Source organism: Bombina bombina, chromosome 12 (genome assembly GCF_027579735.1).
Source record: "Bombina bombina isolate aBomBom1 chromosome 12, aBomBom1.pri, whole genome shotgun sequence".
In the NCBI taxonomy this organism is placed as follows: Eukaryota; Metazoa; Chordata; class Amphibia; order Anura; family Bombinatoridae; genus Bombina; species Bombina bombina.
In genome coordinates this window covers 27,293,800-27,321,581 of record NC_069510.1, presented here as the reverse complement: position 1 = coordinate 27,321,581, position 27,782 = coordinate 27,293,800, and the positions used below count along the sequence as shown (strand labels likewise).

Here is a 27,782-nt window from a genome sequence, read left to right as displayed (position 1 = left end):
AAACTTGCTTGGCATGTAGAGTTAAGAACAAGGTGAAACAGTTGGTTTGTTTAACCTGATTTATGTAGTATTCACAGTCTTTTTCTATCTATAGAATCTTTAGAAGATGTTTGTGCTGTTCCAAGGGCCAGATTTATCAAAAGTTCTGGCTGCAGGCTTGCATGAGCAAACCTGCAGCTGAGAGTTAAGAAGCAACGGTCATCAGATTCATCCTCTGCCATGTTGCGTATCTCAATCCCCCTGGACTTTTCCGACCATTGAGATTGACAACCCTTGCTCATGCGCGAGCAGGGGGCGGCATTGCACAATGCCGGGCAGGCAGGGGGGAAATGTATGCCCCTGTCCGCTGGACTTTGGTAAATCTGGTTGCAAATATCATCCTGTTGCTACTATAGAATATAGAATAGAATTGGTTAAGAGTATATCGTTAAGGGCAGACCCATCTGATTACAGTAGTCCGTTGTATCTTCTTGCTGGCTTTTATTGTCTGTCACATAGTTGGTGTGGTCGTTTTTGCTCTAGTATTCGCGTTACAGACAACCCCTGTTTTCTGAAGGCTCATGCGGAAACAGGGGTATACGGGCTTATTCGGGCCGTGATAAATCGGCCCCTTGGCCTGTAAATGTTCCCTATAGGATCCTCTCTATACAGAGAGAACATGATGGAAAAAGTCCTTAATTATTCAGGGCACCTCCCTGGCTCCTAAAGTTGTCTGCATACGTAGTAGCTTGTTGCTTTGCAACAGGAAAGAGTTCTGGTCTGTTTACATTTCCTAAGGGCCCCAAGACCATTCCTCATCTGGGCTATAATAGAATATCTGTTTTACGTTCTTGATCAGCATTTGCTTCCTTGTGACTCATAGAATGGATATTTTTCTTCTGGATTAGGACTCATTTTTATAGCCCTTTAAAGGGGCGTACAAGTATAAAAAGAAAATAGTCTGTGTTACAGCATTTTATTATTGCTTGTGTATATAACTGTGCATTTAGCCTCTATAAAGGACTTTCACATGTACGCAAAGTTAGCTTCAGAGCAGCAATGCACTACTGGGAGCTAGCTGATCACCTCTGGTGAGCCAACTGCAAGAGACGTGTGTAGCCACCAATCCGCAGCTAGCTTGCAGTAGTACATTGTTACTCTTGAGAATACCTAGTTATAATTTTCATAAAATGATACCTAGAGAATAAAATAAATTTTGATAATAGAAATAAATGGAAAAGTATCTAAAAATTACATTTTCTGACTCGATCATGTAGGTTTTATGTTGACGTTATTTGCCCCTTTAAATACATTTTATCACTCTGCCCAATTGTGATTTTCCCTAATGGGGACTCATTCTTCTTGAGTTCACGTTATTGATTATATGGGGGTGATGTGTAAGTAGAACAATACGTATAAGAGTTAATAATGGTTTAGAAATACACTATAGTCACTTCCAGAGGGATCATTCAATATGCCACCTGCTTTGCCCTGTTACAATTGTGTAGCTGGCACTCTAATTCTCTCTTGGGCTCCTAAATTTGATAAACCTTTTCAAGCCCAGCACCAAGGCTTGAACTACCTCTTCCCAAGTATGGTTCATGTTTCATATAGATTCCTATACCCCCCCCAATAGATTGTAAGCTCTGCTGAGTACTTATTTCTTGTTTTACTTTCATGATGAATTGATTTTATCCTTCATGCTATACTAGATAGTGAGCTATGCATAAAGAAGTAATAATATAGCTGTATTGATGACCATGAGGTTTCCACATGGAACTATATATAAAGTGAAAGCAGAGGAACAATAAAGAACTTTTCCAATTAGTGAACATAAAAATGCTAGGAATGCAGCATATAAAGCTGCAATGTTCTGTCAAACATATGAAAGAGCATTGTCTAGTAATGCAAACGAGTAGGAAAAGCATGTATATGCACTGATGCTTCTTAGCTCAGAGCATCCTGCACATCTATACTGGTGCATAGGGATACATTTCTTTATTTCCCTGTAATTTCATTATGAATTTGTGAGCTTTTCAGTTCCTGTTAGAAATGGAAGTGCAGAACATGGTTATATACCACACAGCCATTGGCTGCACACTCTAGTGACCTATTTATAACTATCCCTAATTGGCCACAGCAGAGAAGCAACGTGGCAGCTCCCATTGTTTTATAGATGCTAAAACTTTTCACTTATTTTGTCAATATTTAAACAACTAATGACACTTTAGCAAACACATCTACATGTTATTCTTAGGCTAATCTTTTCTTTAAATGCATCATTCTATCTAGCATTTATTTAGTGTTTAATGTCCCTTTAACAAAAATTCAGAAGCCAAACTTTCACCATTCAGATAGATAATATAATTTAATAACAACGTTGCAATTTACTTCTGTTATCTGATTTGTTTTGTTGAAAACCATACCCTGGGTAGGCTCAATTGTAGCAATGCACTACTGGGAGCTAACTGCTGATTGGTGGCTGTACATACCTCTTGTCATTGGCTCACCACATGTATTCAACTAGTTCTCAGTAGTGCATTGCTGCACACTATAGTGACCTATTTATAACTGTCTCTAATTGGCCACAGCAGAGAAGGTAACCTAAGTTACAACATGGCAGCTCCCATTGTTTTATAGACACTAAAACTTTACACTTATTTTGTCAATATTTAAACAGCTAATGAAACTTAATTTTAAAAAATACATCTACATGTTATTCTCAGACTGATCTTTTTCTTTGAATGCATCATTCTATCTTAGTAATGTCCCTTTAAATACGAGTCATATCTATTTCTTTCATGTAATTAGCAAGAGTCCATGAGCTAGTGACGTATGGGATATACATTCCTACCAGGAGGGGCAAAGTTTCCCAAACCTCAAAATGCCTATAAATACACCCCTCACCACACCCACAATTCAGTTTTACAAACTTTGCCTCCGATGGAGGTGGTGAAGTAAGTTTGTGCTAGATTCTACGTTGATATGCGCTCCGCAGCAAGTTGGAGCCCGGTTTTCCTCTCAGCGTGCAGTGAATGTCAGAGGGATGTGAGGAGAGTATTGCCTATTTGAATGCAGTGATCTCCTTCTACGGGGTCTATTTCATAGGTTCTCTGTTATCGGTCGTAGAGATTCATCTCTTACCTCCCTTTTCAGATCGACGATATACTCTTATATATACCATTACCTCTGCTGATTCTCGTTTCAGTACTGGTTTGGCTATCTGCTATATGTAGATGAGTGTCCTGGGGTAAGTAAGTCTTATTTTCTGTGACACTCCTAGCTATGGTTGGGCACTTTGTTTATAAAGTTCTAAATATATGTATTCAAACATTTTATTTGCCTTGACTCAGAATGTTCAACTTTCCTTATTTTCAGACAGTCAGTTTCATATTTGGGATAATGCATTTTAATTTAACATTTTTCTTACCTTAAAATTTGACTTTTTCCCTGTGGGCTGTTAGGCTCGCGGGGGCTGAAAATGCTTCATTTTATTGCTTCATTCTTGGCGCGGACTTTTTTGGCGCAAAAATTCTATTTCCGTTTCCGGCGTCATACGTGTCGCCGGAAGTTGCGTAATTTTTTGACGTTATTTTGCGCCAAAAATGTCGGCGTTCCGGACGTGGCGTCATTTTTGGCGCCAGAAAGCATTTAGGCGCCAAATAATGTGGGCGTCTTATTTGGCGCGAAAAAATATGGGCGTCACTTTTGTCTCCACATTATTTAAGTCTCATTTTTTATTGCTTCTGGTTGCTAGAAGCTTGTTCTTTGGCATTTTTTCCCATTCCTGAAACTGTCATTTAAGGAATTTGATCAATTTTGCTTTATATATATGTTGTTTTTTCTCTTACATATTACAAGATGTCTCACGTTGCATCTGAGTCAGAAGATACTACAGGAAAATCGCTGTCAAGTGCTGAATCTACCAAAGCTAAGTGTATCTGCTGTAAACTTTTGGTAGCTATTCCTCCAGCTGTTGTTTGTATTGATTGTCATGACAAACTTGTTAAAGCAGATAATATTTCCTTTAGTAAAGTACCATTGCCTGTTGCAGTTCCTTCAACATCTAAGGTGCAGAATGTTCCTGATAATATAAGAGATTTTGTTTCTGAATCCATAAAGAAGGCTATGTCTGTTATTTCTCCTTCTAGTAAACGTAAAAAATCTTTTAAAACTTCTCTCCCTACAGATGAATTTTTAAATGAACATCATCATTCTGATTCTGATGATTCCTCTGGTTCAGAGGATTCTGTCTCAGAGGTTGATGCTGATAAATCTTCATATTTATTTAAAATGGAATTTATTCGTTCTTTACTTAAAGAAGTACTAATTGCTTTAGAAATAGAGGATTCTGGTCCTCTTGATACTAATTCTAAACGTTTAGATAAGGTATTTAAAGCTCCTGTGGTTATTCCAGAAGTTTTTCCTGTTCCTAATGCTATTTCTGCAGTAATTTCCAAAGAATGGGATAATTTGGGTAATTCATTTACTCCTTCTAAACGTTTTGAGCAATTATATCCTGTGCCGTCTGACAGATTAGAATTTTGGGACAAGATCCCTAAAGTTGATGGGGCTATTTCTACCCTTGCTAAACGTACTACTATTCCTACGTCAGATGGTACTTCGTTTAAGGATCCTCTAGATAGGAAAATTGAATCCTTTCTAAGAAAAGCTTATTTGTGTTCAGGTAATCTTCTTAGACCTGCTATATCTTTGGCTGATGTTGCTGCAGCTTCAACTTTTTGGTTGGAAACTTTAGCGCAACAAGTAACACATCGTGATTCTCATGATATTATTATTCTTCTTCAGCATGCTAATAATTTTATCTGTGATGCCATTTTTGATATTATCAGAGTTGATGTCAGGTTTATGTCTCTAGCTATTTTAGCTAGAAGAGCTTTATGGCTTAAAACTTGGAATGCTGATATGGCTTCTAAATCAACTTTACTTTCCATTTCTTTCCAGGGTAACAAATTATTTGGTTCTCAGTTGGATTCCATTATTTCAACTGTTACTGGTGGGAAAGGAACTTTTTTACCACAGGATAAAAAATCTAAAGGTAAAAACAGGGCTAATAATCGTTTTCGTTCCTTTCGTTTCAACAAAGAACAAAAGCCTGATCCTTCATCCTCAGGAGCAGTTTCAGTTTGGAGACCATCTCCAGTCTGGAATAAATCCAAGCCAGCTAGAAAGGCAAAGCCTGCTTCTAAGTCCACATGAAGGTGCGGCCCTCATTCCAGCTCAGCTGGTAGGGGGCAGGTTACGTTTTTTCAAGGAAATTTGGATCAATTCTGTTCACAATCTTTGGATTCAGAGCATTGTTTCAGAAGGGTACAGAATTGGTTTCAAGTTGAGACCTCCTGCAAAGAGATTTTTTCTTTCCCGTGTCCCAGTAAATCCAGTAAAGGCTCAAGCATTTCTGAAATGTGTTTCAGATCTAGAGTTGACTGGAGTAATTATGCCAGTTCCAGTTCCGGAACAGGGGATGGGGTTTTATTCAAATCTCTTCATTGTACCAAAGAAGGAGAATTCTTTCAGACCAGTTCTGGATCTAAAAATATTGAATCGTTATGTAAGGATACCAACGTTCAAGATGGTAACTGTAAGGACTATCTTACCTTTTGTTCAGCAAGGGAATTATATGTCCACAATAGATTTACAGGATGCATATCTGCATATTCCGATTCATCCAGATCATTATCAGTTCCTGAGATTCTCGTTTCTGGACAAGCATTACCAATTTGTGGCTCTGCCGTTTGGCCTAGCTACAGCTCCAAGAATTTTTACAAAGGTTCTCGGTGCCCTGCTGTCTGTAATCAGAGAACAGGGTATTGTGGTATTTCCTTATTTGGACGATATCTTGGTACTTGCTCAGTCTTTACATTTAGCAGAATCTCATACGAATCGACTTGTGTTGTTTCTTCAAGATCATGGTTGGAGGATCAATTTACCAAAAAGTTCTTTGATTCCTCAGACAAGGGTAACCTTTCTGGGTTTCCAGATGGATTCAGTGTCCATGACTCTGTCTTTAACAGACAAGAGACGTCTAAAGTTGATTGCAGCTTGTCGAAACCTTCAGTCACAATCATTCCCTTCGGTAGCCTTATGCATGGAAATTCTAGGTCTTATGACTGCTGCATCGGACGCGATCCCCTTTGCTCGTTTTCACATGCGACCTCTTCAGCTCTGTATGCTGAAGCAATGGTGCAAGGATTACACGAAGATATCTCAATTAATATCTTTAAAACCGATTGTTCGACACTCTCTAACATGGTGGACAGATCACCATCGTTTAATTCAGGGGGCTTCTTTTGTGCTTCCGACCTGGACTGTAATTTCAACAGATGCAAGTCTCACAGGTTGGGGAGCTGTGTGGGGATCTCTGACGGCACAAGGAGTTTGGGAATCTCAGGAGGTGAGATTACCGATCAATATTTTGGAACTCCGTGCAATTTTCAGAGCTCTTCAGTTTTGGCCTCTTCTGAAGAGAGAATCGTTCATTTGTTTTCAGACAGACAATGTCACAACTGTGGCATACATCAATCATCAAGGAGGGACTCACAGTCCTCTGGCTATGAAAGAAGTATCTCGAATTTTGGTTTGGGCGGAATCCAGCTCCTGTCTAATCTCTGCGGTTCATATCCCAGGTGTAGACAATTGGGAAGCGGATTATCTCAATCGCCAAACGTTGCATCCGGGCGAATGGTCTCTTCACCCAGAGGTATTTCTTCAGATTGTTCAAATGTGGGAATTTCCAGAAATAGATCTGATGGCGTCCCATCTAAACAAGAAACTTCCCAGGTATCTGTCCAGATCCCGGGATCCTCAGGCGGAGGCAGTGGATGCATTATCACTTCCTTGGAAGTATCATCCTGCCTATATCTTTCCGCCTCTAGTTCTTCTTCCAAGAGTAATCTCCAAGATTCTGAAGGAATGCTCGTTTGTTCTGCTGGTAGCTCCGGCATGGCCTCACAGGTTTTGGTATGCGGATCTTGTCCGGATGGCCTCTTGCCAACCGTGGACTCTTGCCAACCGTGGACTCTTCCGTTAAGACCAGACCTTCTGTCACAAGGTCCTTTTTTCCATCAGGATCTGAAATCCTTAAATTTAAAGGTATGGAGATTGAACGCTTGATTCTTGGTCAAAGAGGTTTCTCTGACTCTGTGATTAATACTATGTTACAGGCTCGTAAATCTGTATCTCGAGAGATATATTATAGAGTCTGGAAGACTTATATTTCTTGGTGTCTTTCTCATCATTTTTCCTGGCATTCTTTTAGAATACCGAGAATTTTACAGTTTCTTCAGGATGGTTTAGATAAGGGTTTGTCCGCAAGTTCTTTGAAAGGACAAATCTCTGCTCTTTCTGTTCTTTTTCACAGAAAGATTGCTATTCTTCCTGATATTCATTGTTTTGTACAAGCTTTGGTTCGTATAAAACCTGTCATTAAGTCAATTTCTCCTCCTTGGAGTTTGAATTTGGTTCTGGGAGCTCTTCAAGCTCCTCCGTTTGAACCTATGCATTCATTGGACATTAAATTACTTTCTTGGAAAGTTTTGTTCCTTTTGGCCATCTCTTCTGCCAGAAGAGTTTCTGAATTATCTGCTCTTTCTTGTGAGTCTCCTTTTCTGATTTTTCATCAGGATAAGGCGGTGTTGCGAACTTCTTTTGAATTTTTACCTAAAGTTGTGAATTCCAAAAACATTAGTAGAGAAATTGTGGTTCCTTCATTATGTCCTAATCCTAAGAATTCTAAGGAGAAATCGTTGCATTCTTTGGATGTTGTTAGAGCTTTGAAATATTATGTTGAAGCTACGAAATCTTTTCGTAAGACTTCTTGTCTATTTGTTATCTTTTCCGGTTCTAGAAAAGGCCAGAAAGCTTCTGCCATTTCTTTGGCATCTTGGTTGAAATCTTTAATTCATCTTGCCTATGTTGAGTCGGGTAAAACTCCGCCTCAGAGAATTACAGCTCATTCTACTAGGTCAGTTTCTACTTCCTGGGCGTTTAGGAATGAAGCTTCGGTTGACCAGATCTGCAAAGCAGCAACTTGGTCCTCTTTGCATACTTTTACTAATTTCTACCATGTTGATGTATTTTCTTCTTCTGAAGCAGTTTTTGGTAGAAAAGTACTTCAGGCAGCGGTTTCAGTTTGAATCTTCTGCTTATGTTTTTCGTTAAACTTTATTTTGGGTGTGGATTATTTTCAGCAGGAATTGGCTGTCTTTATTTTATCCCTCCCTCTCTAGTGACTCTTGTGTGGAAAGATCCACATCTTGGGTAGTCATTATCCCATACGTCACTAGCTCATGGACTCTTGCTAATTACATGAAAGAAAACATAATTTATGTAAGAACTTACCTGATAAATTCATTTCTTTCATATTAGCAAGAGTCCATGAGGCCCGCCCTTTTTTTGTGGTGGTTATGATTTTGTATAAAGCACAATTATTCCAATTCCTTATTTTATATGCTTTCGCACTTTTTTATCACCCCACTTCTTGGCTATTCGTTAAACTGAATTGTGGGTGTGGTGAGGGGTGTATTTATAGGCATTTTGAGGTTTGGGAAACTTTGCCCCTCCTGGTAGGAATGTATATCCCATACGTCACTAGCTCATGGACTCTTGCTAATATGAAAGAAATGAATTTATCAGGTAAGTTCTTACATAAATTATGTTTTTCTGTTTCTTAATCACTTTATTCTCTTTTACAGCGGTTAGGGGCAAGTAAGGTGGAATCAAGGAAGGACAGCTGCTTCAAGACTGACTTGTTGAAAGACATCACCAACAGCAAGGAGGAAGGTAAAAGCACTTTAAAGAGACACACAAGTCAAAATGAAAGTTTTAAGCCACTTTCTAATTTACTTCCATTATCAAATGAACAAGATCCTACTGAGCATGTGCAGAAGCTCACAGGATATACGTATACTTGTCTGTGATTGGCTGAGGTCTGTCACAAGATAGAGGGGGCTGGAAAATGGGAGAAAAAATAAATTTGTCACAATTTGCCTTGAGTGGTCTTTGGTAAACCACTGGACTTATAAAGTGTCCAACATATTTTGAGATTATACCATGAATATTTAAAGTGACATAATAGCGTAAGCAGCAAACTATGTACATATGCCTCTTGTGATTGGCTCTCCAGATGTGTATAGCTGCTCCTGAGCCTATCTAGGTATGTTTTTCAATAATTATACAGAGAGAACAAAGTAAATTTGATAATGGAAGTGAATTGAAAAGTTTCTTAAAAAAATGACTTGCTGTATCTGAATAATGACAGTTAACAGTTTCGTTTTGGGTTTTATGTCACATTTAAAACAACTTAAGTTTGTAAGGCTATATTTTTTTTTTTTTGGCAACTATTTTTAAGTTTTAAAGGGACAGTCAACACCAGAATTTTTTTTTTGTTTAAAAAGATAGATAATCCCTTTATTGCCCATTCCCCAGTTTTGCATAACCAACAGTGATATAAATACACATTTTACCTATGTGATTACCTTATATCTAAGCCTCTGCAGACTGCCCCTGATCACATGACATTTTTGTTATTATCTATTGACTTCCATTTTAGCCAATTAGTGTCTGCCAAAAGCCACGGGCATGATCACAATGTTATCTATATGCACATAACCTAGCTCTCCCTTGTTGTGAAAAGCAAATTAAAAAGCATGTGGTAAGAGGTGGCTTTTAAGGACTTAGAAATGATCACATGAACCTTCCTAGGTTTAGCTTTCAACTAAGTTCACCAAGAGAACAAAGCAAAATGGGGGATAAAAGTAAATTGGAAAGTTGTTTAAAATTAGATGCTTTATTTGAAACAAGAAAGATTTTTTTATTGCTTAGGAGTGACATACATTGCTTTAAAACAGGGCCACATCCTGCCCACCAAGGGGTTTTTGAGCCATAAACAGTCATTGTTGACCGAAAAAGCATTTCCGAATGTCTCATTAGTTAATTTAGACCTGTGTATTTGTACCAAACTTGTTATAAATTTGAGTAGTGTATTCATCTACATTAAATTAATAGTAAAAAAATTCCTAGCTACTTATTAACTAAAATGTAGCACTAATTTAACCCAAACCCACCATTAATGAACATCCCTCTGATAACAAAATGGCTGCGGTCCCTGCTTGCTTTTATTAAATGTTTTTCATTAATATTTATTAAGCTACTAAGGTGTCGATTTATCAAACCCCTCTTCTTCACCTACTTACGACTGCAGGTTCCCACAAGAGAACATGCAGTCCATATTTAACAAGCAGCGGTCATTAGAACGCTGCTTCCTTAACCTTTCGCCACCTCTTAGGTGGTGGATTTCAATCTCCCTGGTCTTGTCAGACCAAGGAGATTGACCGCTCCTGCCCGCGGGTGATTGGCTGTGCGCGGGCAGGGGGTGGGATTCCACCCGAACGCAAAATAGCGCTTGTGTGCAATGCTGAATTCCGGCAGCAAAATTCAGCCCGCCTGAGGCGAGCTGTGGCGGACAGGGGCGCGTATGCGCGCCTGTTCACCCCAGCTTCATATATCGACCCCTAAGTGTACAATTGATTATTACACAATAAGTGTCCTGTTACCATTATATATTAAAAAAGTAATGACCTTTCATTTATTTCAAAGATCTACTGCATTTTTATTTAAAGGAACATACAATTACAATATGCCTTTTAAAGGCATTAATATCCCATTTTATTTGTCTGCATATCTATCATGTATATGATTGAAATTTTACTGCCTTAATTTACACCACAAATTTACAATTGGGAGGGATTCTTTATACTTATCTGCATCACATGGCTTATGGGTATATGGGCACTTTTTACCCCTAGTAAATCCAAAGCTGATGAGGGTTAACGTTTGTGGTTTTTAAGTTTTTGGAAACACAGTTCATTTGTGCAAAGCATTGCAGCTCCCAAGCAGGAAGTGACGGTTTATTGGAGGTTAAATGTGACTCCTGCTTTTGATTGGCTCACCACTATGTTCTGTTTTGAAGCAGAAATGCTTGTGGCTCCTAAATGTTTTTTTTACTTGTCTGTGTAACCCCTTTGTGGGGGTTTAGCAAGTAGTTAGGATCAGTAATGGAATAATAGCATTCGCTGATAATTTAGAACATATCATTTTTGCTTCAGAATATCCCTTTAAAAGAATCCTCTACCTAATGTTAAATACAGTTGTTTAACTTTAATGAATGCTGCTGGTTAATTTAAAGCGACAGCCAACTCAAATATTTTTATTGTAGCTCAGTTGGTAAATAAAGCCTGTTTGAAAGATCCCGGCAGGGCCGACTCAGCCCTTCATCCTTCAGAGGTTGATAAAATGAGTGCCATTAAATTGGGTAATAACAACTATTACTATTCAGCTGCCGATTTTGTTAATTCCGAGAGTGAGCACTGAAAAAGCGCTTTGAGTCCCACTGGGAGAAAGGCGCTATATAAATACTAGTTGTTTTTATTATTATTATTATTATTATTATTATTATTATTATTATTATTATTATTATTATTATAAGCTAGATAATCCCTTTATTACCCATTACCCATTTTTCCACAGAAAACATGGTTATATTTATACACTTTTTACCTCTGTGATTACCCTGTTTCTAAGCATCTTCTGACGGGCCCCTTGATCACATGACTTGCATTTAAGCCAATTAGTGCTGTGTTGTTAGAATCCACGGGCGTCACACAATGTTATCTATATGGCTCAGATGAACTAACGTACCCTGTTGTGAAAAGAAAATACAAAAGCATGTGATCATGGGGCTGTCTTTAGTGACTTAGAAACATGCAGAAATTTGGAGGTTTAAAGGTTATAAAGTATGTTAATATAACCATGTTGGTTGTGCAAAGCTGGGGAATGGGTAGTAAAGGCGTTATCTATCTTTTTTTAACAATAACAATTTTTGTGATTGCTGACCCTTTAATAGTAATTGTACCTGTAATATTAGGATACATATAAAAAACAATGATTAATCAGGTTTTTTTTCCAATAATTTGCAGATTTTCATATATAATAATCTTAGCCCTTTGTAATAGATTCCCTCTGGACCAGTCTAATTTCCCAACTATGTTTTTCAGTAATCGATGCCATGGCTGGAGATGAGCATTTGCTAGAGAAGCAGGTTGCAGAAACAAACGGTTCCCTTGATGCAGACGAACCCAAGGATCTCTCCGTACCTCTGCTTGGCACACAAGACGGCAGAAAGCTTTCCCATCAGGACTCTACATTTAAAACCAGCTGGATTGCAGAGAATGGATTGTGTGAGCGTGAAACAGGGGACAACAGACATTATCTTCTAAACACAATCAATCCCATGCAGACTTCTTTAACTGGGAGCAATGGTTATATTTTTAACAAATCTGTTGCCCTTGAACAGCCTTTAAGGACTACTAGTTCCTCTCCGCTCAGCGGCCATGCTGCTAAGACACTCCCAGGAGCTGCCGCTAAAGCCAAGACTGCTTCTCCTTTATATATTTCCCCACCCACATCTCCCGTCCCTCACCAAACTGGAGATCCTAACAAGGATGACTTGAAAATCCACAGAGCACGGAAAACCCTGCCCAAGCTAGTATGCAATTCGGTAAGTGCACTATGTATTCATTTAACTAATTGAGAGTGCATCAACATTCTTTACAATGACCAAAAGATAAGGTTTAAAGTAACATAAATCTGACCGATAAATAGGCTGGTAATAGAGGAATGAGAGTTGTATTTTCATAAGTTTGGCACCTCAGGGGAGGAGCTAGGACTTGAGGTAAATATAGAGCTTTGATTTTTTTTTGTGTACCTTTTTTGAAGTGTAAAGCTATAATGATGAGGAAACAATAACACATTCTGGTAATGTCCAATGAAAATTTCAGTGGCATCTGAGCATGTATGATAATAGCAATACAGGAATATGTCAGTTATGAAACTCTATGCATATAAAAAAAAATCAATGTAATGTCAGAGTATGCATCAGTGGCGTCACTAGGGTTGGTGTCACCCGGTGCGGTAATTTATGGTGTCACCCCCCCCCCCCCAGAAAGCAGACACACACAAAAACACAGGCAAACACACATACAAACACTCAGACACACTTAAAACATACATAGATGCACACACAAACACTCTGAAACACACTCAGACACACACACAAAAACACACACACACACACACACATACAAAATATGTAAACTGCACTGCATTAATTATAAAGCTCATGCCTAGAGCTGCTCCCTGGCTCAGCAGAGCATCAAATGAAAGATAAACAGAGCACTCTAAAATAAATCACTAAAGAAAAGTTTTAGGTGCAAACTATGAAAATTCTGCTCTCTGACTCTGTTCCAAGTCTGTCAGTGCACAGTCCCAGGCCGCGTGCCTACCGCTTCTTATGGCCAATCAACTCTGCACTCTGCCCACCCCCAGACCCCCGCCCGCCTGTGCACTTAGTGTACCGTAACCGTAATGGTCTGGTGGGCATCATACGTGGCTCCTTCACTTTAAAGACAGTGTCAAACAGTCATGCGGTCAGGTGCCAGGCATCCCCTCATGATTTGCCAGTTCCCGTTTAGAGAGACAGCACAGCAGTGAGTGACTCCACTGCTCCACATGTCACTGAGCAGTGAGCACAGATAGGCAGGCAGGTTTAGGCTAGCAGCGCAACTTTGCAAGCCCCACGGCATGCCCACAACATTCATAGTGAAATTGGGCAGGGGAGAAGCAAAGTACAAACAAGCAAAAGCAGCCGGGAAAACTATTTGTTGAAATTGCAGCACTGGCTCAAGGGGCAAAAAAATTGCGTGTCTACATCTTCCCCAGTCCCACCAATGTTCACAAATGCCAGCCCCTCTAATAAAAAAAAAATCTATGCATCTCAACATTGTATTTCTTTGAATTTCAATAAAATTAAAAAAAAAAAAAAACAACTTTTTTTTTTTTTTTTTTTTTGGTGTCACCCCCTGGTGGGTGTCACCCGGGTGCGGCCCGCCCCCCCCCTAGTGACGCCACTGGTATGCATAAGCAATTAAACAGTGCATTGCAAACAGTGCATGTAAAATCAATGTTTTAAATTGGTTTGAAACTAATTTTGTATTGTTTTGCATTCCAGGGACACACATTGAAAAGCCTTTTTGTATGTATGTATGTATATATTCATATATTCTATCTTGCACTCTCTGGTCTTTAAATATCCTTTGTCTGAGGAAGGGGAGAGGTGTCCCCCGAAACGTCACATTAATCACTGATATTTAAAGACCAGAGAGTGCAAGCTTTTTTTGTGTGGATATTGCTTTTCCTGCACCCTGGCAGATGATTGATAAAGTGAGAGTGCACTTTCTAGCTGTGTATGTATGTATATATATATATATATATATATATATATATATATATATATATATATATATATATATATATATATATATATATATATATATATATATATATATATATATATATATATATATATATATGTGTGTGTGTGTGTATATGTGTGTATATACACTCCACAGTATTCAATAATTCAATGTAAATTTGTGACGTTTTTGGGTGTTTTTGTTATATCCATTTCGAGGTGACCCCCTTCTTCAAAGAGTGCCATTTTAGAAGCTGCTATCTTATATTTTTAAAGTGCTCCTGGACTGCTGTAGAATTAGTGAGTCTGAATTGACTTTTGACTCTCTGTCCTAAGTGTATAATATATATATATTTTCTGATGTACAGCTGCCATAGTTGTTCTTTTGTAAAAAGTTACATTAAAGTGATTGTAAATCCTAGCACTTTTGAAACGCTAGGATTTACCAGTCATGTATAAAATACATCATGCTGAAAGTTCCTTTATTGGCAGCAAGTTTATGCCGAGCAGTGTGCCTCCAGCCGGCTAGAGCAAAACTCCTTTTTGTCAATAGCGTTCTACTAGCCAATAGCGTGCTAGCCATACAGCATAATGCTGATTGGCCTGCATGGTGGAAACATCACCTCATTGAAAAAAAATAGCATATTGCCGTGGGCGACCGGATGTGCTCATCTCGGCATAAACTCCCTACTATTAAAGGTACTTAAAAAGCATGACGTTTTTTCATACTTAATGACTGAAAGTCTCCATTATTTGTAGCGCTGGTAAATCCTAGCTTTCAAAAAACTTTGGTTTTTACCATCACTTTAAATGCTGCATTACGTGTTACAAAAAAATGTTGGAAAAAAAAATCTTTCAAAACTCTGAATTTCTCCAACATTGGTGTGTCCGGTCCACGGCGTCATCCATTACTTGTGGGATATTCTCCTCCCCTACAGGGAAAGGCAAGGAGAGCACACAGCAAGAGCTGTCCATATAGCTCCCCCTCTGGCCCCGCCCCCCAGTCATTCTCCTTGCCGCTCTGAACAAGTAGCATCTCCACGGGGATGGTGAGGAGTTTGTGGTGTTAGTTGTAGTTTTTTATTTCTTCTATCAAGAGTTTGTTATTTTAAAATAGTGCTGGTATTTACTATTTACTCTGAAACAGAAAGAGATGAAGAGTTCTGTTTAAAAGAGGAGTATGATTTTAGCAGCAGTAACTAAAATCGATTGCTGTTCCCACACAGGACTGTTGAGATGGGAGAACTTTAGTTGGGGGGAACAGTTTGCAGACTTTTCTGCTCAAAGTATGACTAGACATTTTCTAACAAGACTGTGTAATGCTAGAAGGCTGTCATTTTTCCCTCATGGGGATCGGTAAGCCATTTTCTTAGACTTAGAAAGAATAAAGGGCTTATTATGGGCTATTAACTGGTGGACACTCTTAAGGGCTAAATCGATTGTTTATTTAAGTTTTTATTTAAAGTTTGAAGTGGATTTCACACTTTTATTATTTGGGGAACGTTTTTTATCGCCAGGCACTAGTTAAGACACCTTCCCAGTCAGGAAGGGCCTTTCACTGTATTAGGCAGAGCCTCATTTTCGCGCCATTATTGCACAGTTTTAAAGTTTGAAGTGGATTTCACACTTATTATTTGGGGAACGTTTTTTATCGCCAGGCACTAGTTAAGACACCTTCCCAGTCAGGAAGGGCCTTTCACTGTATTAGGCAGAGCCTCATTTTCGCGCCATTATTGCACAGTTTCTTTTAAGTACAGTGCAAGCAGATGCATGTGAGAGGGTCTGGTGTCCACTGAAAAAGTTCCTAGAAGGCTTGAAATACCCCCCTGGGATAGTTGAAGTCACAACAAAGGCTGTGGCTGGGACTGTAGTGGGGTTAAAATTGCAAACGGCTCCGGTTTCCACATTTTAAGGGTTAACAGCTTGAAAATTGGGGTGCAATACTTTGAATGCATTAAGACAAATTTCTCAGAGTTCCATCGTTCAAAATGGAAACCATTCGAACAATTTTACCTACAATCCAGGAGGGTCAATATATGACTACCGTGGATTTAAAGGATGCGTATCTACATATTCCTATCCACAAAGATCATCATCAGTTCCTAAGGTTCGCCTTTCTGGACAAACATTATCAGTTCGTGGCTCTCCCATTCGGACTAGCCACTGCTCCCAGAATTTTCACAAAGGTGCTCGGGTCCCTTCTAGCGGTTCTAAGACCAAGGGGCATTGCAGTGGCACCTTATCTGGACGACATTCTAATTCAAGCGTTGTCTCTTTCCAAGGCAAAGGCTCATACAGACATTGTTCTAGCCTTTCTCAGATCTCACGGGTGGAAGGTGAACGTAGAAAAGAGTTCCCTGTCTCCGTCGACAAGAGTTCCCTTTTTGGGAACAATAATAGATTCTTTAGAAATGAAGATCTTCTTGACAGAAGTCAGAAAGTCAAAGCTTCTAAACGCTTGTCAAGTCCTTCTCTCTATTCTGCAGCCTTCCATAGCTCAGTGCATGGAAGTAGTAGGGTTGATGGTTGCAGCAATGGACATAGTTCCTTTTGCTCTAATTCATCTAAGACCATTACAACTGTGCATGCTCCAGTAGACAGGATCACCTGTCTCAGGGAATGAGTTTCTGCAGACCAAAGTGGGTCATTGTCACGACCGACGCCAGTCTATCAGGCTGGGGCGCGGTCTGGGATTCCCTGAAAACTCAGGGTTTATGGTCTCGGGAAGAGTCTCTTCTCCCGATCAACATCCTGGAACTGAGAGCGATATTCAATGCTCTTCGGGCTTGGCCTCATCTAGTGAAGGCCGGATACATAAGATTCCAGTCAGATAACATGACGACTGTAGCTTACATCAACCATCAGGGAGGAACAAGGAGTTCCTTGGCGATGAGAGAGGTATCCAAGATCATCAAATGGGCGGAGGATCACTCCTGCCACCTATCTGCAATCCACATCCCAGGAGTAGACAACTGGGAGGCGGATTATCTGAGTAGTCAGATTTTCTATCCGGGGGAGTGGGAACTCCACCCGGAGGTGTTTGCCCAGTTGACTCAATTATGGGGCATTCCAGACATGGATCTGATGGCGTCTCGTCAGAACTTCAAGGTTCCTTGCTACGGGTCCAGATCCAGGGATCCCAAGGCCACTCTAGTGGATGCATTAGTGGCGCCTTGGTCGTTCAACCTAGCTTATGCGTTTCCACCGTTCCCTCTCCTTCCCAGGCTTGTAGCCAGGATCAAACAGGAGAAGGCCTCAGTGATTCTGATAGCTCCTGCGTGGCCGCGCAGGACTTGGTATGCAGACCTGGTGAATATGTCATCGGCTCCACCATGGAAGCTACCTTTGAGACAGGATCTTCTAGTACAAGGTCCATTCGAACATCCAAATCTAATTTCTCTGCAGCTGACTGCTTGGAAATTGAACGTTTGATTTTATCCAAGCGTGGGTTTTCAGATTCAGTGATAGATCCAGAAAACCTGTGTCTAGAAAGATTTACCATAAAATATGGAAAAGATATATCTGTTGGTGTGAATCCAAGGGATACTCCTGGAGTAAGATTAAAATTCCTAAGATCCTCTCCTTTCTCCAAGAAGGTTTGGATAAGGGATTGTCAGCGAGTTCTCTAAAAGGACAGATTTCTGCTTTATCTGTCTTGTTATACAAACGACTGGCAGCTGTGCCAGAGGTACAAGCTTTTGTACAGGCTTTGGTCAGAATCAAACCTGTTTACAGACCCTTGACTCCTCCTTGGAGTCTAAATTTAGTTCTTTCAGTTCTTCAGGGGGTTCCGTTTGAACCCTTACATTCCATAGATATCAAGTTGCTATCTTGGAAAGTTCTGTTTTTGGTTGCTATTTCTTCTGCTAGAAGAGTTTCTGAATTATCTGCTTTGCAGTGTGATCCACCCTATCTGGTGTTCCATTCAGATAAGGTTATTTTGCGTACCAAGCCTGGTTTTCTTCCAAAAGTTGTTTCCAACAAGAATATTAACCAGGAAATAGTTGTGCCTTCTCTGTGCCCGAATCCAGTTTCAAAGATGGAACGTTTGTTACACAATTTAGATGTAGTCCGTGCTTTAAAGTTCTATTTAGAAGCAACAAAGAATTTTAGACAAACCTCATCCTTGTTTGTCGTTTACTCTGGTAAGAGGAGAGGACAAAAAGCTATTGCTACCTCTCTTTCTTTCTGGTTGAAAAGCATTATCCGATTGGCTTATGAGACTGCCGGACGGCAGCCTCCTGAACGAGTCACAGCTCACTCCACATGGGCCTTCAAGAACGAGGCTTCTGTTAATCAGATATGTAAGGCAGCGACTTTGTCTTCTCTGCACACTTTTGCCAAATTTTACAAATTTGATATTTTTGCTTCTTCAGAGGCTGTTTTTGGGAGAAAGGTTTTGCAAGCCGTGGTGCCTTCTGTTTAGGTAACCTGATTGGCTCCCTCCCTTCATCCGTGTCCTAAAGCTTTGGTATTGGTTCCCACAAATAATGGATGACGCCGTGGACCGGACACACCAATGTTGGAGAAAACAGAATTTATGCTTACCTGATAAATTACTTTCTCCAACGGTGTGTCCGGTCCACGGCCCGCCCAGGTTTTTTAATCAGGTTTGAAATTTTTTTCTTTTTCTTTATACACTAGTCACCACGGCACCCTATGGTTTCTCCTTTTTCTCCTAACCGTCGGTCGAATGACTGGGGGGCGGAGCCAGAGGGGGAGCTATATGGACAGCTCTTGCTGTGTGCTCTCCTTGCCTTTCCCTGTAGGGGAGGAGAATATCCCACAAGTAATGGATGACGCTGTGGACCGGACACACCGTTGGAGAAAGTAATTTATCAGGTAAGCATAAATTCTGTTTTCTGAATATGCTCAGTGTTCCTCAGGAATATGTCACCACTGTCTGTTGTAGAGGAAACAGAATTAGTGTACTTTGATGTCTGTATGGTCTCTATGTTGTTATAATACTTTTTGGGTTTTTTATTTTTTGTGTTTTTTAGGTCAGTTGTTTTATGAGGTGACATGGGAGGTCTTACTTATACTGTAGTTTAATTTTCCATATAATGGAAGGACAACTTTTTTATAACTAAGGCCAACAATAATAACCTATTCAATAATTTATTTTTGCCGAAACACACTAGAAAGCAGGAAATTCCAAACTCTTCTTTTACCATGTGTTAACCTGTAGTCATAGTTTCATGCCTTAAAGGGACATTAAACCCCAAAAAAATATTTCATGATTCAGGTAGAGAATACAATTTTAAATAACTTTCAAAATTACTTCTATTATCTAATTTGCTTCATTCTTTAGATATCCTTTGTTGAAGAAATAGCAATGCACATGGGTGAGCCAATCACACAAGGCATCTATGTGCATCTACCAATCAGCAGCTACTGAGCATATCTAGATATGCTTTGCAGCAAAGCATATCAAGAGAATAAAGCAAATTAGATAATAGAAGTAAATTAAAAAGTTGTTTAAAATTGCTTCCTCTTTCCAAATCATGAAAGAAAAAAATTGGGTTTCATGTCCCTTTAAATACTCCCATTCTGCTCTAGATGAGGTTATTAGTGATTGGAACATATGGATGTGTGTTTGACCTTGACTGGCTGGCTCGCCAATGCGGTGTCGTCTGCTGTCGCTCAGGAGCACAGCTTTAGCTTTATATGTAATCCCAAAATAAAATATAATAAAACCGCAGATTGAGAAGAGTGAAAATGTGTATTTTTATTGTTGAGTGTATACAAAAGGATTTGAAGAAAAGTTTTGGTAGCTGTGGTTTTTCTTTGTCCTGGGAATTTGTTCAACTATATACTAAGTAGTCACCAGTCATTTGTTAGAAAGATATGAACAACATGGAAGGTTCTGGGGAGAAATTATCACTGATTTGGGATTGATTCTAAGAGCTGGTCTGGATATAGATCTTGTTCTTGGTTTCGTGTGTTTTTGCAATAAATGAGACTTAAAAGATAACGGATGTTTGTTTATATCATTACACATTTTCTCAATTTTTTTTCTTGGTTTTTCTTTGAAACTTGTAAAATATTTCTATGCTTTTGGTATATTTATCTTATAGTGCTAGTTAGTTACTTTCTATCTCTGTAGGTCATTGGTCAACAAATCTGTTTAAAATGTTGTTGCCAGTAAGAATGTTTTGGTGCCAGGCAGGTGGTACTTACATATAGATATAACCCAAAAAGTTAGAAGCGTGGGGTAAAATTCTAGGAGCCAGTGGCTCTCTGTCTCCTGGGGTTGTTAAGTCCTGTGTAGGTTTCCAAGTAGTCTGTTCATATTCACTCCAATGTCTTTGACAGTGAAAACAAACCTGCAGCCACTTTTCTTAAAGCAACTTTTCTTAAAGCAACATTAAAGTCAAAATAGAATTCCCCAGAAAATGTTTGTGTATTAAAACAACCTGGCCATTTTTGTGTTTTCATCTGCCCCCAGATAGGGCTTTTAATCATGCACTTCAGCCTGACTCTGCAACATACTACATAGTGATTGGTCAGGAAAGTAACTCATTTATAACTGCACCTTACTGTCGTTCTTATATACAGAAGCTTTCAAAGGTGCATTCTACTTGTCTGGAAAACAATGCAAATTATGCCAACAAAATTAGTTTAAATGCTGTTCTATTCTTCTATTATCTATTTTACTTTGTTCTATTGGTATCCTTTGTTGAAAAACATACCTTTCAGGAGCAGCAATGCATTACTTGGAGCTAGCTGCTGATTGGTGGTTGCACACATATGCCGCTTGTTTTTAGCTAACCAGATATGTTCAGCTAGCTCCTAGTAGTGCATTGCTGCTTCTTCAAGTATTAATTTATTGTGTATATATGTGTGTGTGTGTATGTGTATTAATTTATTGTGTGTGTGTGTGTATATGTGTATTAATTTATTTTGTGTGTATGTATGTATATGTTTATATATATATATATATATATATATATATATATATATATATATATATGTGTGTGTGTGTGTGTGTATATGTGTGTGTATGTATGTATGTGTATATAATATATATATATATATATATATATATATATATATATATATAAATACCCTTATTCCAGCACTAACTCATTGTCCAAAAATATAATATACCCCTGGTGAAATATGTCGGTCAAGGATGGACACAGAAAACAGTGGTAAGCACAAATATATCAATTCACATTTATTAGCTTTATGCTGATACACTAGAGAATGTATCAAAGCTACCTTGATAATAAGTTCATAACCTACTGAACTCTATTTTATAATATTAGCAAGGTACTGACACCAAACAACTCAACATAATTGACAACTGTAACTCTGTAACAAATAACATATCCCATATATAGTCCATGTCAATGGTAAAACCGGCTCGTAAATCTTCGCATGCAATTGTTGTGTGATGGTAAAGTCTCAGTGTTAAACCATTGCTGGTAAATGTAAACAAAGCTTGATATTAAAGCCGTTAATTATTAGTCAAGCAAAGAACATAGTAGCATGCTGTAGAGTTAGTAAAGCTTAATAGCCAGTCCGCCTTCAACAATTGTTAAACAGAGAACACAGTCAGTAGTGGTTGAGCGGTACTTCCCCTTACCTTCACAGTGGTAAATATATTCACAGCTCACCTCACCAAATTCAATTCCGTCTGAGTCTAATTACCGCTTCCTCCGTTGCAGAGATCGTTATCTTAAATTTCTCTGCTTCTCCGGATGGACTAGCAGTGTTGCTGATTGACTGAGGACCAGGTCCCGACGGTGAGCTGACCCACTGACTTACTTCGATCCTCCTAGTATCCAGGACTTGGGCATGCTTCTAAAGGGGTAAACCGACTCCAGCCAGACAAACAAACACCACGCTCACGGAGCTCCTGTGGGCGTGAACTTCATAGCTTACTTCATAGCTTACAAGCTAGTATGCTATGAAGTTCACGCCCACAGGAGCTCCGTGAGCGTGAACTCCGTGGAAGACTTACGATCCTGTGGCTGGTTCAGTGCTATCCAGTTTTTCCAGGGAACATAGGCCATGACTAGAAAGTTTGGGCAGGATTTCTGTGCCTTTTGTCTGAGGTGTGCCCCCATTTTTGTGGGGGGGTGGAAGTTCCTCAATGTTCATCTATGACGTCTGGATGATTCATTTGGATTTGTTTCCTCAGTCTTCATGTCTTATGAGCTTGCGCCCTGTTCCTTCCGTACTCTCCCCTTTGGTGGGGAGGGGGGTAATTTGTCCTTATGTGGTTGGGGTTCCTCTCTCTGGAGGTTGGTTGTCATGTCCTGTGTGCAGGGTGTTGGAACAGGAGTTTTTTTATCCTCTAGAGGAGAGCAATCCGCTCTTTGGGGTTCTGTTTCATCTGGGGAGATGTCTCCATGTTTGAGTCTGTTATGAAGTGTTGTGCTGGGTATCTGAGGGATCTATTGCATTTTCTCTGTTCCTCTCCTATGGATTCTCTTTGGAGTTCCTATTGTTAGAGCTCTTGGGTTGGCACTTGAGCTCCGTTGGGGTGGCTGAGTCCATCTTTTCCGTCCTCTTTCTGGGGACTGGTGTTTTTTTTTTCTATTCCCCTGTCTTTCAGACCTGACAGCCAGCTGTAGTGGCCTGTGGGTTACTTTGATGCCTAGCAAGTGGAAGGTTGCAGTTTGAAATCAGTTGCAACCTGGTCTGTGTATTGGCAGACTGTTCCCAAGACTCTATTGAACGCCTTTGGGTCCTTGTGGTACGGTGAGCCTTTTTGAGGTTTCTGTGCTTCTCCATGTTCCAATATGGAGTAGGACTAGCGGCTTTTTGGTTCAGCCTGTGCTGGGTTCACTGATTAGTGGATGTTTTGCAGTCTGTTAGTTATGGTTGTGACCTATCTTCTGCTGCTCTTACTTGCCTGCAAGTATTTTAATTTAGATTTAGAACTCATCCTAGTATGACTTTAGGTGTGGTGTTGACCCAGGGGCTTGCCTTCTAGGTTTTTTGCACGTATATCGGTTTCTGAAGACTTCAATATTTTGAGTTTCCTTGCGTCTTGAGGACTCTGTCTTCAGTTGTCTTTTAGGGTGCAGTTGCACTATCTTGAGGAGAAGTTCTTCTCTGTGTTGGATTCCTAATTTTTACTTTGGGGTTTCTATACATTCTGAGGTCTGGGCATTGCCTCCCCTTGTTTCTCACAACTGGTTTCGGTCTCTGTGAGTTTGGCTTAGTTCTTGGTGTTTTTCTTTTCTTAGAAACTGTTATACCCTTTTTTGGGTATTCAGGGAATCCTGGCTTGTTCCTCTATCCCCTTCACTTCGAGAGTTTGTTGGTTGATCCGTTTCTTTGGTACGGGGTGTGTTGTTGAGGACCGCTTTCTGAGCGACGGTGTCTCCTGGAGGCGTTCTGGCTCAGTTGTTTCTTTCTGCGGTCTCTAGCAAGGCTTTTGGACTATCTGCGGGTCAGTGTCCTTGGGGCCTTTTCTTTTTCCAATTTCTCGGCTTCGGACGAAGCAGGTTTTTTTGTTGGGTAAGGGTTTTTTAGGCCTGGTACCTTCAGAATGGGCCGCGTTTTGTACCCTCCCATTTGCACATTTAGTGTCCTCTATAGCTTGGGTATTGTTTTCCCAAAAGTAATGAATGCAGCTTTGGACTCTTTCCATTTATGAAGAAAAACTTAAATTAGGCTTACCTGAAACGTTTTTTTCCTGTGGGGCGTTTGTTCTTCCTTCTGGCACCTTTTCACCCTGATATCTCTTCTACTGTTCCTTGTTCCTCGGCAGAATGACTGGGGGATGAGGGAAGTGGGAGAAGTATTTAAGCCTTTGGCTGGGGGGTCTTTGCCTCCTCCTGTTGGCCAGTTTCTTATTTTCCCAAAAGTAATGAATGCAGCTGTGGACTCTTTCCATCTGAAGAAAAGAAAATGATCAGGTAAGCATAATTTAAGTTATTTGTTTCCATGGTCAATCCTAGCGTTTCACAAATGCTAGGATTGACTTTCACTTTAAAGAGACTTTCAAATGGAAAGTAGCTTTGATTTCTGACAAATTTCAAAGTAAGTGTCATTGTGTTGTCTTTATTATGTATTTGTTGATTATACTATTCTGCCGTATTGGAAGGGACAGGAAGTAACTTTATATGTATATAAAATGTTTTGTTATGAGTAATGAAGCAGCTTTGCAATATATTCATTATTTATTCCCACTCCACCTCTCTTCGTGTAATTGTAGCTCTGTAAATTGTGCAATTTCTAATTCCCAGAACTTAAACTGCACCCTGCTGACTTTTTAAGGCTAACTCTGTTGTATATCTTTTATCTAATTGGCTTTATGAGATAACGACTAAACAATGAACCCTATACTAACATTATAGCCAGGGCTAGCCTTTTTGTCTGCCGACTAGAGCCCAGATTGTTTTCTCCCAGTAGTGCATTGCTGCTCCTGAGAGTGACTACTGTAGTTATGCTTTTCAACAAAGGACACCAAGAGTACAAAGTAAATTCAATTGTAGGCGTGGGCATTCGGGAGCTGAATGTGAAGTAGGCCACCGCTCGTGGACTTCGGCTATTTTCTTTCCCGGTTTGATTCTTGTGAAAGATCTGTGCAAATCCAGATCTTAGTGTAATGATCTTTCACAAGCATAAATCCGACACGAACATAGCAAAAGTCCACGAGCGGCCCCCTACTTCACATTCAGCTCCCCATGCCCATGCATAGTAAATTGGAAAGATGTTTAAAATGGCTTGTTCTATCTGAATCTTGAAAGTTTAATTTTGACTTTAGTGTCTCGTTTTACACACGTTCTCATTTAGTAATGATCAATTTCATTTCTGTTGAAGCCTGTACACAAGGACCCCAAAGAATCTACAGATCAAAAAGAAACCAAGGAAGACAGTGCCCCCAAAAATGGTTTGGAGTGTGCAAAACCGTCAACACCGGCCCATTCAGTGGCTCTGCAACAGATGCTACCTCAGGCTCTGAGCTCTGTGACCTCCTATACAAAGTCTCAGACAGGTAAGACCTCCAGTGGAACGTAGATTATCCTCATATGTTCAGCTTCTTTTAGGTGATTAATGAAATTCATTCATTGGGAACGGCATGTGTTAAAAACCTATTGGTATTGGTCTTCTGCGGTTTACAGATTCTATCTGCTTTAGTAGTTGGACATAAGTCCTGGAATCACTGCTTGTTTAGAGCACTCATGTTCTGGAAGAAAAGTGTGTTTTGTTTTTTTTTGTTTTTATTTTTTTATTCTTGCAGTTGTAAAATGAGTTTGTAAGATAAATATTGTCTTTAAGAGACAATGTAGTCAGAAAGTTACACGCTCTATTTTGTTGAACATGTATTTTGTTTTACCCTAGAACTCTTATGTGTTTAACGAATAACTGAAATGTATTCCCCCCCCATATTTTGAGGCACATTGACATGGGGTTTTCAGACATCTTTGAGCTAAATACAGCTTGTACATTTGTGATACCCTGTATAGCAATGCAATAAAGTTAATCCATATTTTTTTATTTTTTTTTACCCATAAATATAAATTTTGCGTTTGTTTTTATGAGTTTTTTATTTGCCTTCCTTTAGATAAGAATAACTTTTATCCCTTATTATAATACAGCCATGAGACCCCTGGAAACACTTCAGGATATAGAAACATAGTTATTAACGGCAGATGAGACCCATATGCCCGGTATTACCTAGCTTGTAGGATAGCCTTATGCTTCTCCCCCAGGCATTCTTAAAGTCCCCCACAGTGTTTGTCATTACTACCTCTTGTGGAAGTTTATTCCATGAATCAATCACCATTTCTGTAAAGAATTACTTCTGCAAATTATTTCTGAATCTACTACCCTTCAGCTTGAGATCATAACCCCTTGTTTTTTTAATTTTCTTTTTTATGTAAAATACTCAGTCTCAGCATTACTAAGCCCTTTAATATACTTGAAAGTTGATCTCAAATCGCCTTCTTTCCTCTAAGCTATACATATTTAGGTCATTGAGCCTCTCCTGTTAAGTTTTATTTTTTAGACCATGTATCATTTTGGTAGCTTTCCTTTGCACAGGTTCAAATATGTTTATATCCTTAAGATATGGCCTCCAGTGCTGCACGCAATACTCAAGATGAGGCCTAACTAATGATCTGTTAGTGGCATAAGAACCTTACTATTTCTGCTGCAAATACCTCTACCAATACATCCAAGCATTCTGCTGCCCTTACTCGCTGCATTACTACATTGTTTACTAAATTTTAAATCATCTGAAATAATAATTCCCAAGTGTCATTAAGTCTGTTTTTCCACCCTAAATGTATAATTTTACACTTAGCCGAGTTAAACTTTAGATCCCAGTCATTTGTCCAATCCTTCAATTGTGTCACGACCCACCACAGCATATAGTTGCTTTGGATATTTGGTTGAAGTGTGAGCTGCATTATATAATTTGATGCCAACATGGCCCTGCCCATGATCACCCCAAAAGTAAACCGTGGCTGCGACTACTGCAGGGCACATAGGTGTACAAGTTCTTGACTACTAGATGCAGAAGTAACCTCAGATAAGGCATTGTACATCATGTTAATGCATTATATCTCATAAAACATCATTAATTCTCTAAATTTTACACAATTTTAATATATTTTAATATGCAATAGTTGCTACAATAAAACTGAAAGTTACAAGCTGGTATTTTCCACATTGTTTATTTATGCATTTTAATATCAGGTTTAAAATGTTTATTGTTGTAATCTGCTGCACATCTTGCACAGTATCTTAAATTATTATCTATTATTCTTGTGCTGATTGAGTTGTTTCTTGTAAACTTCTTTTTGGGCTGAATTTCATAGGGTTTCATAGGAGATTAGTTAAATTTTCATGTCTGCATTTTTCCTTCTTCTTCTTGAGCTGGAAAACAGGATGGGGCAGTTTATAAAGTTTCAATTTTGGCATAAAATATTGGTCACCTTCCTACTGTATAATTTGGACTGATACATTTTACTTTAAAGATCTAGTTTCAATATTGAGAAATCAAGCACGTTTTTATAAACCAGACCCAGTTGTAGAATAATCTGGAAAAGATATGATCCTGAATTTAGTGGTCAGCGGGATATGCTTAGCCCGTTTTACATGAAGGGCTTGATTTATCAAGCCTTTCGCCTCCCAATGACTGAAGGTTCTCACGAGAGAACCTGCAGTCACAATTTATCAAGCAGCCATCTTTGGACCGCTGCTTTCCCACACTCTTCTCTACCTTCTTAGGTGGAGAATTTCAATCTTCCCGGTCTCATCCGACTGGGGAGATTGACCAATACTGCGTGCGCATTTTTGGCTGTGCATGGGCAGGGGGCGGGATTGCACACAAGTGCGAAATAGCGCTCCTGTGCAATCTTAAATTCCTGCTGCGGATTGCTGCCTGCCAGAGGAGAGCTGGGGTGGACAGGGCCGAATATGTACGCCCATGTCTGCCCTTGCTTGATAAATCGAGCTCAAAGAATATTAGGAAAATCTTGTACCTCAGATATGACAAGTAAAA

The 27,782-nt window shown here is 39.4% G+C and overlaps 1 protein-coding gene across 8 annotated transcripts in view; it reads left to right on the top strand.

Moving 5' to 3' along the window:
- EHMT1 (euchromatic histone lysine methyltransferase 1) overlaps nt 1-27,782 on the top strand; it is a 245,904-nt gene that overhangs the window by 69,864 nt on the left and 148,258 nt on the right. For all 8 annotated transcript variants that reach the window (XM_053695709.1, XM_053695708.1, XM_053695714.1 and 5 more), the window contains 3 exons: nt 8,694-8,781; nt 12,054-12,556; nt 25,094-25,268. In XM_053695709.1, coding sequence (XP_053551684.1) covers nt 8,694-8,781; nt 12,054-12,556; nt 25,094-25,268 — 766 coding nt within the window. The remainder of the gene's footprint in view (nt 1-8,693; nt 8,782-12,053; nt 12,557-25,093; nt 25,269-27,782) is intronic.